The sequence below is a fragment of the Cinclus cinclus genome, chromosome 4 (genome assembly GCF_963662255.1).
Source record: "Cinclus cinclus chromosome 4, bCinCin1.1, whole genome shotgun sequence".
In the NCBI taxonomy this organism is placed as follows: domain Eukaryota; kingdom Metazoa; phylum Chordata; class Aves; order Passeriformes; family Cinclidae; genus Cinclus; species Cinclus cinclus.
In genome coordinates, this window is record NC_085049.1 from 25,342,563 (window position 1) to 25,356,773 (window position 14,211).

At 47.0% G+C, this 14,211-nt stretch overlaps 1 protein-coding gene across 1 annotated transcript; it reads left to right on the forward strand.

The window, feature by feature from the left end:
- Positions 1 to 4,800: 4,800 nt before the first annotated feature.
- Positions 4,801 to 9,582, forward strand: KCNJ8 (potassium inwardly rectifying channel subfamily J member 8). The gene is made up of 2 exons (XM_062490935.1): positions 4,801 to 5,165; positions 8,682 to 9,582. The coding sequence occupies exons 1-2, from the start codon at positions 4,801 to 4,803 to the stop codon at positions 9,580 to 9,582; spliced, it is 1,266 nt and encodes a 421-aa protein (XP_062346919.1).
- The last annotated feature ends 4,629 nt before the right edge of the window (positions 9,583 to 14,211 follow it).

The window sequence follows — 14,211 nt, forward strand, 5'->3', positions numbered from 1 at the left end:
AAAATATTTAACCATGTAACTAAGGAACTAATGCAGCTTCGTGTAAATGACATGGTCCAGAAACACCTCCCTTTAGGATCACAGCTACAGATGCCCCAAGGCAGCATATTCTTCCATATTTAATGGCTATATGTGGTTTTATTCTACTAGTCACATTAGGCCCTTACTCTCTCAGCAATATGACCATTAGACTTCTCCATCAGAGGCAAGAAGGCGGTAGAGTAAGAATCTCTGCAGATTTTCATGGCTGAATCATTCAGATTTGGGGCCAGCTACTTCTTCAGGTCCTACTGAAGCATCTGAGATTTGAGGGCTTGGAGTTTCCAGATGTTGTGTGATGAGATCTGAAGGTGAGACATGGCATCTCCCTTCTGTCACTGGCACAATCTTAATTTAACCCTGGAAAAGCCAGTGAGCTAAAGAGGGGAAGCACCTAAGGGACACCACGCTCTAGGAAGACAGCTAGAGCCTCACTGTAACCATGTTCAACCTACCTAGAAACTGATTTACAGCCTTCCCATAAATTATGGCATTGGGAAGCAAGGAAACAACCCCAACCTGGGCTTGCTTTTCCCAGAGCCTTAGGATAAACTCCAGGAAAAGGCATGTAATGAACAAATTTCACTATGCAACTTACATTGGACGAGGGGTACTAGTTACATGTATTCTGATGATAAAAACTATTTTTGTCCTGCTGCTTGCTCTTGCATGAAACCGGGGCGGGGGGAAGGAGCTGTTTCAGGGTAACAGATGCCCTTAGTTTGCAGTTTCTGCTCTTTCATGTTTGATGGATGTCCTGCCAGCTCATGTAGGGAAGAGTTCACCCACGCTATCCGAATATGGCTTATCAGCTTTGTGTGTCTGTGGAAGCCTTGCTCTAAGTGCATGACATCTCTGGACGCCTGCAAAGTCATCCTATCTGTAAGCTAAGATTAGAATTTCAAACAAAACTTATTACGAAGCAGGATTTTCTGAAAGGGCTGGACACAGCTATAATGTGGAAATTTCAGATTCATGTCTAAGTGCATTATTTAATCCTGTTTTTTAGATAGGCATAATTGTAAAGTGATATTTACCATAATATCAGTAATGCTTGTGGGTGGAGGGGAATGAAACAGCAAGAAGACACATGAAGGGCCATAAGAAAACTGGACCTAAAACTGCCATCAATTCTGATCATTTTTTTTCCTGAAAAGGCTGTGTTCACAACACTCAGACACTCTGTTCCTTACCAAATGGGTTAGGAGATGTTTTAGGAGATTTTTCCAGCTATTACTTAAATCTCAGACTCAAGTGTGCATGTGGCAACCAAGCAAATATTTAAAAGGTCAGAGGGAAAGGGTTTTAGTAGCTGTCACTCTCCAGAGCATATTCATACACTGAAACTTGGGGAAATGGATGCTGCGCTCAGAATTATGTCTGGAGCAACTGATCCTCACATCCCTGCAGTCATGGCCCAGCAGACTTCCTCAAAACTCATCTCCAGTAGAAGCGAGGAGGAAGAAATTCTTCCAGTATTGAACAGGCAGCGAGGAAAAGATGGGATTTTATGAGCACTTTTCTCTAAATATATGATGGTGGGTGAAAGGACCAATAACTTGTTCAACCACAGTGGGGCTGTGTCAAGACTACTTGTGTGTGTTTGATGGATCCCTTCCTATCCCAGCTACACGAATTCCAGCCTCTGCAGGGTGCCCAGTTAAGGGGGAGGAAATCTCCAGCAAGTTAGTGGGGAACACGTGGGCCTGAGAGCTCCCAGGAGACTCCTGACAGTGCCAGTGCTGACAGCAATTTCTGTTCCACTTGAGTAGCTCAAGGAATGTTGCTCCTTGCTCCCCCTGCCCTCAGAGATGGGTTTGATCCATTTTTCTAAACTAGCTGCTAGTCCACAACTGTGTGTCACACAGTTGCACTCACTACCAGCAGAGATGAGGAGGGGAGCATAGCAAGGGCTTGAGGGGCTGAGTGAGAAGGGGATGAGGCTGAAAACAGCCACACACGTGGGTTGTGCTCTGAGGTGGCAAGTAAGTAAAGCAACATTTCTGTGACCCTGATTATAAAGCTGGGGATTTCAAGAATTTCAGAGGAAAGTGTGCAATTGGGCATGTAGCATGAGATAATTTGTGTCAGAAGCAAAGTCATACAATTCAAGGATCTCATGAAGAAGTGAGGGGTGGGAAGTGTTCCATGCAGTTCCCAGTTATCTTTTGAGTTGCACCTAGCAGCCCTACTGGGGAAAACCAATCTTGTTTCTAGCCCTAGAAGAGAACAAATACTTCACAGGAGCTAAATGGGACAAAGGCAAAGGAAGAGAATAAGGAAAAGGGAAAGAGGGAAATGGAAAGGGAACAGGTGTTTTTTCCTATGTGTATTAAACCAGTTATTTCCAATAGTTACATCCAAGTGAGGTGTGCTTTTGGAGGCTGCATGAAACAAATGAGTCAGCCCCTCTAGAGCTGTCTCTGCCACCCCATTTGTAGGATTTCCCAAGTTTTCCCAAGCCCAGCCCATGAACACACCAACAATGCTGATGCTGCAGATACCCACCCAAGTGACTTTATGTGTTTGCACTTAGAGTCTGGTTAGAATCTGAAGGTATTTGGCTGAGACCCTGATTTTTCACCTTCCCATCTGTCTAAAGTTAATTTTGTGCATAAATATTTAGCTAATTGCCTAATATGACTGGGGCTTTGTGTCTGTCTCTCCTCTGGCTACTGGGTATGTGGCCAGTGCTGGAGAAGTTTCCAGGAATCACTCATCTATTTAAAGTTAACCAGGTGCATGTGTTCAACAGGGTGGATGTCTTCAAGCTGAGGATTACACTGTCTGTCAAATGTGCCTTCTCAGTTTTTCCAAGCCTGAATATGCTTAAACCCTTCCTGATTGCAGAATGCCTGTCAAGCTTTTCCCTACTTTACAGAGTGGAGTGAGGTATTTTGTTCTGTAGGAATTTTATACCCCACAGGTGATTCACTTGAGTGATACACAGAAAAGTTTGAAAGTTTGAAACCTCTCTACCACACACACACTCCTTGGATAGAAAGGAGTCAATTTGACACAATCTCTGCATTTTGCTTCATAAAAATCTAAATTTAGGTATTTTCATACAGTTGATGTACTGTTTATTCTTCCCAATACAAACCCTAAGACTTCAGGAAAAAAACAAGAAACATTCCCCCCCCCCCCCCCCCAAAAAAAAACCAAAACAAAACAAAAAAAATCCACCCTGCAATTTCCAAGAATGCAAGTTTCTGTTGAACACAAGAGCCAAAATTGTTAACCTCAGCCAGTCGGAAAGAGAAAGAACTTCAGGGATTTCACTGGGGAGGTGGGGGAGAGGTTGTCATTGTACATAATTCCTCCTACACCTATCCCAAATACAAATCCCCATCTACCAGTGCCCATTGCCCAGCTGAACATTACAACGGGCCAGATTGTGCTCAGCAAGATCTGTGACCCGTGAAATGTCTTTCCTTCCTTTCTTGCAGAGATAGGTAATTAAGTTTGTCCAAAGCTGCAAAAGTCATGAGAGTCTGGCTTTGATCCCCCAAACACTTAACGCACAAGCCTCACTTCCTTTGTCTCAGCCATATTCGAGGGAAGATAAGCCACAAACTCTTGGCTTGCCAGGGGAAGCAGGCAGGAGCGCAGCTTTGTGTAACTAGCGAAATGGCACAGACCAGCAGTGGTTGCCCCGCTGTTAAATGGGCTGGAACCTGCCTAAAACCCCCTCAACCCACTGTCCGCGGGCACCGCGCAGCGCAGGGAGCGTCTGCGCCCATGCTCCGCATCCCGACCGCCGCTCCCCGCCCCGGCCCCGCGTCCCGAACTCCGCATCCCCAGCCCGAGCCCCGCCCCGGCCTCTCCGCGCATCCCCCCGAGCCGCCGCTCCGCTCCTCCCGGGGCCCCGCTCCGCTCCGCCCGCCCCGCTCCGCCCGGTCCGGCCGCGTCCCGCCCTGTTCTGCGGTGAGTGGCGGCGGAGCCGGGGGCTGGGGGGACCCTACGAGGCGCCGGGGGGTCAGGCAGCCCTGCCCTCCCCCGGTGGGACGGGCCAGCCGCCGGGGAGCCGGGCTTTCCGTGGGTTTCTTCTGTCACCCGTTTGGGGACAAAGTTTGTGAATAAAGGGAAGGTTTCCCCGCCTGATCCCGGAAGGGAAGGAGAACTGCGAGGGAAAATGCGACCGCCTGCTCCGAGGAGTCCCGTTCCCTGCCTGCCGTACCTCCAGCTCAGCTCCTTCTTGTGATGCTCTCGGGGGACGGGGCAGGGGCTTCCGGCGGACTGCTGGATGCACTGCGGGGCTGCAGCCGTAAGGAGGGAGTCTCCGCGCTGTCTCCGCAGATTGACTTCGGCTCAAACCACAGACGTCTGATTCTCCAGGTCCTGAAGGATGCGAATAACTTAGTGCTTCGTGTTCCGGTCCCCATCTGAGCACTGTTGTCTCCCGGAGAAACAGCCTGAGGAACCGAGCTGGTGTCTGTCACGGTACTTTACACCGACTTTGTACGACTGCTGTGCAGCTTCCCTTCCTGCAAGGAGTCTCCAAATGCCATCTTTCATTTCTGCTCTGAGCTGATACCGAATGTTCATGTAAAAATGATGGTCTGAGAGAGGGAGGGCACTGTAGAACCAGCATTTAATGTAGTGGGGTTTGGCAGGGGGAACCTAATCAGGTCTTATTGCACAGGTGACAACTCTGACCAGGTTCTATCTATTTTGCAGGTAAAGCGAGCCCTGAAGAGACTTGCTAGAGGGACCACCCCCCATTTTGCATCTCGCTGAGTGGACTATGGTGGCAGGAAGATGTTGGCTCGCAAGAGTATCATCCCTGAAGAGTATGTGCTGGCGCGAATCGCTGCTGAGAACCTGCGCAAGCCGCGCATCCGCGACCGCCCGCGCAAAGCCCGCTTCATTGCCAAGAATGGCGCCTGCAACCTGGCCCACAAGAACATTCGTGAGCAGGGGCGATTCTTGCAAGACATCTTCACCACCCTGGTGGACCTGAAGTGGCGTCATACGTTGGTCATCTTTACCATGTCCTTCCTGTGCAGCTGGCTGCTCTTTGCCATGATGTGGTGGCTGGTGGCCTTTGCCCATGGTGACATGGACCCAAGCACAGAAAACCCTTCAAACAGCACAAAGTGGACACCGTGTGTGACATGTGTCAGGTAAAGTAGAGTTTGGTGGGATGAAGGAAGGGGGGGGATGGAGCTGTCTGCTGTCCTGGTGTTGTCTGAAATGCAGCTTTTGGTTTACATGAACCATTGGGTTTGGTTGAGACAGCTGAAAAGTGCAGTGTTTTCCTCTAGACTGCATAAACTCAGCAAGCCTCCTGGGCTTGGAAAATACTGTACTGTAGATGTCTTTGATTCCTTACAGGATCTGAAAGAGAGGGAGACCTGCTGCTTTTCATGTGTCTCCACACTCTGTGGGTAACTCGATTGCCTGTCGAGATAAGAGCCTGCTGCAAGAGTGGGTATGTTATATGTATTGTAACGTTGTCTACGGCAGCGGGAGCATCCCCAGTGCCATGTTGGCCACAGGTGCTCCCTCCAGAGCAGTGCCCAAGAGGCAGGGAACCAGCTCTGGGTGTCAGGCAGGGCACCAGTCAGAGGTGCCAAGAAATATGTCTGTTAGGACACTACTAAGAGTTTCAAGGTGACTCTCATGGGAGTGTTAAATATGCGGGGCTTCAAAATACGTTGGTGAAGCCATAGGCCAGCAGTTGGACAGAGGAACACTTTCCACACTGCATTTGTGTCAGACAGTGAAAGCTTAAGGGATGACTGGATTAAATGTCACCTATTGAACTACTGTACTCTGTCCCCAAAGCCATGACAGTTGTCAGGGCACTGATAAGCTGACACAAACATACATGGAAGAGAAGAGTGTGAATTGCAGGTAGGGTAAGCCATAAGATCACTTCAGGATCTCATCAGTTAAATCTGCTTTTTTAGCACTAGGTTTTTAGGTAGAAAAGTCCTGGTTCTGTAACACCAGGCTGCCCCAGATCACCTGCATTTACACATTGCAGTGCTTTGAGGGTCTGGGGGCTGCAGGGTGCTCTGAGAAATCAGCAAATCCATTTCCCTTTTCTCCCTTCTCCCACAAAGTCTTGAGGTACCTCACCAAATCTGAAAGGATTTTGTATCTGACTCAGGTGGTAGCAGAGATTTAATTCTCCTTTTGTTTTGACACTTCTTTTTCTAAATGGGGATTTTCCAAGGAAAAAGAAGTGGGGATTTTTCCAAGCTAGGTTTCACTAGACTGGGGGGAATTGGAGCAGGGGTTGCTGTCTTATTTCTTTTCTGATGTCTGGCCACAGGCAGTTTCCTCCGAAATGAGATGTCATGAACCAGCTTGCACCCGCAGGAGCATTACCCCCAGCATTTCTGGGATATGTGGGATGTCCAACTGGAATCAGTGAACAGCTACAACCCTGCAGCTCTCCAGGGTCAGCTGAGGGGACATCCCCATGTGTGGCTGGTGGCTCCCTCGGCGTGGCTGCTGTGTCACCCTGCAGATCCTGAGCTGGGAGCCAAGGGCTTCATGCCACTGGGACCAGCCACATCCACAGCCAGGACTCTGCCCCTGTTCCCTTCCATAGCTGCCTGTGGCTCTTCCAGGATGTCTGCTAGGAAGCACAGTGAATGAATCAATATAATTTCAGATTTAGCCCATGCTGAAGAACACACACCCCTCCCTCATGGGGTGTCCAGGCAACAGCTGCTCCAGCACCCATGTCCAAGCCATGGGGAATCTTTTCCTTTCCTAGGGAAATCTGGCTACCACTTTGGTCAAAGTCATGAAGTAACAATGTGGTTGCTGACATCTTTAAGAATGGCAAGTTTTGGGGTGAAAAATACATTTAGTATTGCAATGCCAAAATCGTGACAAATAATTTTTAACCTATTCCCCTGAGGTTTGGGCCCACAGATATTTCAGGAGCACTTTCTTGGGTAGGTGCCATTACATATTTATGGGAAAACCTGGGTTTGGAAATTTTAACCAGTGCCTAGAGCTTGCACAGCCCTTTCATTCTACAAAGTACTGCAGAAAGTTCTAAGCCTCACATCTCTTTGCTACAGAAAACAAACATTATCCAAAAAGGAAAGCTTCTACACAGCTTTGAGGGGAAGGAATGGTGTGGTTTGCACTTTCTCTTATTTCACATGGTTAAAATGATTTCTAAACTTGCTCTTTCACTTACTTACACTGTTAAAAAGGTAGATTGCTTTTTTTATTTTCGAACAAAGAAAGGGTATTGCTAAGGGAAGTCAGACTACTTACTGGACAGAGTTTTAAGCTGAATTAAGCTGACTGAATTCAAATCCAGAAGCTTCATTCTGCATCTAACTGAATATTCATTATTATAAGAAATCATTCCATGAATTCTATTAGTTAACTCCTTTGTCCCTGATTTTTTCAGAGTGAAATACAAAATAAGCCCCCTCAATACAAAGGAATTTGTTAATGACTAAGAAAAATAGAAAAGAAAAAAAAGATAAAGTTATTTCAAAGATACCTGTACAGAGACTGGTTGGTTTTCTGAAAAATGGACTTTCTCATTGTACAGAGAATTATCCTTGATGCAGCTTATGCTATTTAATTATGTCCTCCATACCCCAGTGAAAATATGGATAAAAAAGAAAAAATAATATTTAAAGCAGATTAATTGAAAAGCAGAGCAAACCAAATGAATGATTTAGACCCATCTTCATGGGCAGGATATATTTTCCACTGGTATAGCTCTGTAAGCACTAGAATGCTTTGGATTTATTGGATTGCACTGGAAGGATATATCTAGAAGGAATAAAGGAATAAATAAATAAATACAAAAGGAAGTTAAGGACCCTGATATATACAGGGGATATGATTTTGTGGCTGCTATAAATAATGTATTTTGGGAAGATTGTGGGCAGCATTTTGTGATGTCCAGCACCATAGCATTCTAGTGTATTTAACTTAACCCACACTTCTACATTCCACTTCTGTGCTGAAAGTTTCCACCTGGTCTTGCTCTGGCAGTGAGCTGAACCCAAGCCCTGGGTCACAGCACTATCCTGCTTCCAGGGTGTGCAGGGGGATACCATGGGGGCCACTGGCCTCTCTATAGCTTCATCCTGCTCAGTCACAAGGTGAGCAAGGGTTTGGGAAGCATCACAAATGTGGGAAAATCCCTTTTCCCCCATCAGGAAATTCTGGGTCACAATTCAGGTAGCATGAGTGAAGTGCTGCAGTTTTCTCTGTTTCCTTTCCCTGCACAGGCTGGTGGAAGGATCTGTGTGCCAGCTGATTGCCCATGCTTGCCAAAACTACCTTCTCTCCACCAAGGGATTCATGTCATGGAGAAGGTGGAAAGCCCAGATGTTCCAGAGCTGTTCACTCAGCTAGTGGGTGGCCTGTGCTCCTGGACAGAGATTCCCTGAGCTGCTCAGGGTCACCCAGATGGTCTTTGAGGAGCTCAGGCACTGCAGTCTTCCCTGCCACCATTAGAAACTGCACCAGCCATGCAAATCTCAACCACCAAGCATGCAGTGCTTTGGCTGGTGTTAACAGAAGGCTTATGTGTACTAGAGCCATACAAACAGGTCCTTAAGTTTGTTTCTGGTAGTACATGTTAACAGCTTCTCAGTCTGTGCTTCATGACTTGAGAGTTAACTGGGTGCAATCTTCCCCTCCAGGTCTTTCACCTCCGCGTTCCTCTTCTCCATCGAAGTGCAGGTGACCATTGGCTTTGGGGGCAGGATGATGACTGAGGAGTGTCCCCTGGCCATCACGGTCCTGATCCTGCAGAACATTGTGGGGCTGATCATCAATGCTGTCATGCTGGGCTGCATATTCATGAAGACTGCGCAGGCTCACCGGCGGGCCGAGACACTGATCTTCAGCCGGCAGGCGGTCATCGCTGTCCGCAACGGCAAGCTCTGCTTCATGTTCCGGGTAGGGGACCTGAGGAAGAGCATGATCATCAGCGCCTCAGTGAGAATCCAGGTTGTGAGGAAGACTACGACCCCTGAAGGAGAAGTCATACCCATTCACCAAGTGGATATCCCCGTGGATAACCCCATTGAAAGCAACAACATTTTCCTGGTGGCTCCCTTGATCATTTGTCATGTCATAGACAAGCGGAGTCCTCTTTATGATATCTCTGCTTCCGACCTGGCACTCCAGGACCTGGAGCTCATCGTGATACTGGAAGGGGTCGTAGAAACCACTGGCATCACGACACAGGCGAGAACCTCCTACGTGGCAGAGGAGATCCTGTGGGGTCACCGCTTCGTGCCCATTGTCACTGAGGAGGAGGGCGTGTACGCTGTTGACTACTCCAAGTTTGGCAACACCGTCAAAGTGGCTGCGCCGCGCTGCAGCGCCCGGGAGCTTGATGAGAAGCCCTCCATCCTCATCCAGACCCTGCAGAAGAGCGAGTTGTCCCACCAAAACTCCCTGAGGAAGCGCAACTCCATGAGGAGAAACAACTCCATTCGGAGGAGCAACTCCATGCGGAGAACCAACTCCTCACTCATTGTGCCCAAAGTGCAGTTTATCACGCCTGAGGGGAGCCAGAGTGCCTCGGAAACGTGATACACGGCTTTGTGCCAGGGCACTGGGCTTCAGAAGGAGGAGGCACCTGTGGTGTTTTGCTTCAATTTCCTTTTACTTAAAAAAATGAGAAAACACTGCAGAAGAGAACCGTGCAAGAACTATTTATTCCATTACTTACTGAAAGCACCACCTAATGGCATTAGAAAACACCTTAGCACTTAGTGTATGAATTAATAAAAATGGCACGTACACTAAAGGAAACACACTTCACTCATGTAATATGATGTGTATTTATATTTGTTTTAATGGCATGCTGATTTTTTAAATCATATTTTTCCTATCAAGCGGCTCTTATCTTCTGCTGGCTGTCACAAAATGTGGGGCTGTCCTGTGCAAGTGAATGCTTCACAAAACTTCTGTATTCAACAGCTCCCACAGATTTTGTGCATGACATTTGGATATTGATTTTTTGGTGTGAATTCCTTGTTCTTAAAGGGAGGAACTAAATTCCTCAAAGATTTCACTGGAGAAGAGCCACCATTTCACCTTGGCTTTCCCAGGATTTTTCTTTTTTGTTGGTTTTTGGCAAGGGAATTTTGAGAGCAAATTCAGGTCAGGTGAGTGACCTGTCCGTCCCGCAGGAAAGCTGGTGTCACTCCAGGCAGGAAAAACAGCAAAATGATGGAGTGCTGCTCTTCTTCTCAGGGTGAGATACTTGGCTGCAGGACAACACAGATCTTAGACTAGCTGTAGCCCAAGCTGAGAAATCCCAGTCCTCCTGGCTGCCCACCTCCGCATCTGTTTCACCAAATTTTTTCAAGCTGGAAAAAGCAGGTGCCTCTTTAACATTCTCTTCATGATGGAAGACCAAATCCTCTTTTGTTTTCTTTGATAGATTCATACGTGGAAGGAAACACATGTACTTGCTTCACTTACTTTTCATAGGATTAAGTCTGCTTCCTCCAGAAGAAGGTTATTTTTGCCAGTGGGAACTCATGAATGGGAATGAGAGGGAAGCCTGCCAATAATATAAGAGATAGTATTTTCAAAACTATCTGAATGTTTTTCAGGGGGACTTGGGTGATGCTGCTGAATTCCAGTTTTTTAGCAATGCCTCAACTATCTTTATATAATCTGGCACTGAGAATTGGTGTGAAGAAGCTCTCCTCTTCAAATTAAAATGGGCATTTGTTACCTGGAGCCTTCCCAAAAATGTCACAAGTTTTTCTACAGGAATACATAAGAGTAAGACAACTAATTCTGTCATATTTGGTAGCCCAAATTGATACATGTTTTTTTCCCTGTGCGAATAAACATAACTATGGACAAGTTCCTGTTCAAATCTCTTGCAGAAATTGTCTTAGGTCTATGACTCGAGAGAAGTAGTATCCTTGTTCTGACCCCCCAAGCCACTCAAACATTTAAAGTTTGATTTTTCCTGTAAAGGTGAAACAGTCAAAAGCAATGCTGTATTTTCATTCTCTTTGGAAGCAGTTCATCAGCAGTTGCTGGGTGGATGGTTTCAGACTTCATGAGATTTTGGATGATGGCACAGAGGGGTGTTGCTTGGAACTGTGGACTCCCTGCATTTAGAACAGGTGCTCTCCAGAACAAAAACTTTGACAAAATGCTTCATCAGAAGCAGCTGAAACGGAAGTTTCTGCTGAAAGCATTCACTCCCCGGTCTGCCCATTAATGTTCTGGAAGGATGGATGGTGAACATCTGGAGAAATTAATATGTCTGTTGTGTGTCCAAACAATGATCAGCTACAGCTTCCAAGAAGAGTCAGAGTGAAACACATACAATTTGTCTCTGTCCTCCATTTCCAGGACTGTGAATTTCTCTGAGGCTGTCTGTTGGATACATGGTTAAGTCAGATGCTGTGCAAAAGCAGGTTTTATACAAAATAATAATAATAAAAGTTACAATAATGTCTTGGTTTGAAAGACAGGTGTCTGCCAAGGAAGGCAGGAACTTCTCTTGGAATGGAAAAAATTTGACCCCCTTCCCTCCGAATTATTACAACTTTGAAATTAAGGGGCTTTCAGGTGAAGAGATGGGAAAAGGAATATCAGTTCTTTACTAATATGTGTAAAAAGACAAACAAACAAGCAACAGCAGTGGCAGCAACACAAACAGAAGCACAAACCCAGTCCCAGCTGCTCTCGGCTGCGGGCACTTTCCCCTGTGTGCAGTTCCGCTCACAGCCGCCAGGGGCGCTGCTGGCTGCCGGCCGGACGGTTGGGGGGGGGGGGGGGATGACTCCCCCGCGCCTGCAGGGGGCGCTGTGGCGTGAGCTCGGCCGCGCCTCCCTCAGGCGGCGATGGCGGGCGGGCTGGGTGGTGGGAATGGCTGCAGCAGGAGCCGTGGAGCAGCGGCTGGGACAGCAGGGATGAGCAGACACCACAGTAGCAAAGGAAATGTATCAGAAACTCTGCAGCTGTAGCAGGGGCCGCAGTGTGTCCTGGCAGACAGGGGTGTGGGTTAGAGTGTAGTGAAAAAAGCCGGAGGCAGCAGAGAAAGCAGCAGGGCTGGGCAGCGGCAGCTGGGCTCCTCCCGTAGCAGCTGCTGCACACAGCCAGGAAGGGACTGAGGAGCAGGGTCCTGGGTTTTTCCCCTGAGGCACCCAAGTAGATGGTGAGGGTCCCTTCCAGTCAGACTGGGTGTTAATAAGGTCCTAGTCCAACAGCTGCTCTTACGAGCAAAGGCTCACCCACAGCAGGAGACACAAGGAAGGCCAAAAGCTCCATAGTGGCAGCAAATCCTCTGGGCACTGACCGCAGACCGACTGTGCCTCCTCCGATTCTGAGAGCAAGAGGAGCCTAGCCCAGCCCCTCAGCACCTGGCCAAAATCTAATGGTTTCTCTGTCCTTCCAAAGAGAAAACCTCCCAGGTAAGAGAGTAACCAGCTGCACACTTCCCCCACCTTTTTTGCCTCTCTTAAGTACTGGTCGTTATTGTCTCTTAGCCACAGATGGGACAAAATTCCATGAGAGAAAGAAACAAAAGGAAAAATCCTAACCGCCAACAAATAATTATTTCTTCTATCTCTAATTTTTGTCTCTTTGCATTCTTCATTCATTCTTCCATACTCTTGGTCCTTCCTGTATCCCAGCCTTTTCCACGGTCCTTTTGAATAATAATTTTACATTACCTATATTACCTCACTGTTCTCTCAGTATTTCAAACTACCTTTTTTTTTTTTTTTTGCCCAGAACCATTTTCTCCTTCCAAATTTTATTTCACCTTCACGGCTCTCTCTTATTCACACCTAATACACTCTGTTTCTTGGAACACTACTGCAGGGATACTGGTATTTTGAGGTGACACTAAGACACCTCAGTCATATGCCAGGATGCTGAACAGATAAACAAGACAGAGCTTTGCACCATGAATGTCATGTTCATATGTGCTGTGCTCCTGCTCCGTGCAGAAAATCCTTCAGTGCAAAGCCCCTTTCTTGAGCAAGTTTTGCAGTCCTGGAAGAGGTCAGGGACAGAGGCAGCCAGTGGTGGGAGAGCAGGGGAGAAGTCTTGGGCCTGGGAGCTGCGTTCTTCACTGAAAGGACAGATTTCAGACCCAGCTTTGCAATGTCATTGCATTTCCTTTCAGACCCAGCTTTGCCCACTGAGAGGGGTTCAGCTGGCAGCACCATGGCTCAATACATTTAATTATTTATTCTCCCTGGCAACTTTATCAGAAAGGGGCTTTATTTTAAATTCAAAGCTTTCTGTTTGTAACACAGACTGACAAGTTGAGAATGAGGGTGAGATTTCTACCAAACAGTGCTGACAGTTCATGTTAGCAGTTAACCATCCATCTCGTTGACAATAATTTAGTAAACTAGATTCAATAAGGTATCAACATCATCCCTTCACACTTATTGGTGTCCCTACCATTCCCATCCCTCTGCAGTATGGTGTAACTAGAACTGCATTACTTGGCATCGCTTATTCTGTGTATTTAATATGCTTTGGCTCTTTGTGCAGCCTACCAGAAGAGCAAAACTGTTTTCTAAGCTTAGAAAAGTAAAGTACTTCCAGGACAGGCATAATGTCTGAGATTGCACTTGATTTTTTTCTTTCTAGCTTTCACCTAAGGAGCTTCTCTGTTTTAAACAGAAAAATGTCAGTGAGACTTTGTCCTTGTTTGGGACACCCAGAAGATTCAGAGTTACCGTGGTGGGGACACAGAGCAAACAAACACAGACAGTGCTTACCGGGGATATAAAGATTAATGCTCCAGGGTCGAAGCCAACATCTGAGTAATAGGACTTGGAGGAAACTTTCCCTGTTGGCAGCTGATTCTGTGGCTGTCACCTTCAGGACTTCTTGCACTATCTTTTGCAACATCTGGTGCAAGCCAAGGAGAAAAGCAGGAGCTTGGCACTGGAAAGGCCCTGCTGCAAGTTTGAACCTCTCTGCTACTCCTGGCATCACTCTGGCCTTGTAAAACAATTCTGGCTTTGTCAAACAGTTCTGCCCCTTGAGCATTTGTTCATGAGCATGTTGTCCCACAGTGATCTGCCCTGGCCTATACAACTGCCTGGTTCTTTCCACAGAAGGGTTACCCTTCTTTCTGGGCTTTCTGGGCTACTCAGGACATTGCAAATTGAGAGCCAGAGGAATATTCACATTTATTTAACACCTCATGTGTGCCATACCTTT

Coding starts and splice junctions, on each gene's coding strand:
- KCNJ8 (XM_062490935.1), top strand. CDS start 4,801: ATGTTGGCTCGCAAGAGTATCATCCCTGAAGAGTATGTGCTGGCGCGA. Junction 5,166..8,681: donor CCGTGTGTGACATGTGTCAG/GTAAAGTAGAGT, acceptor CTTCCCCTCCAG/GTCTTTCACCTCCGCGTTCC.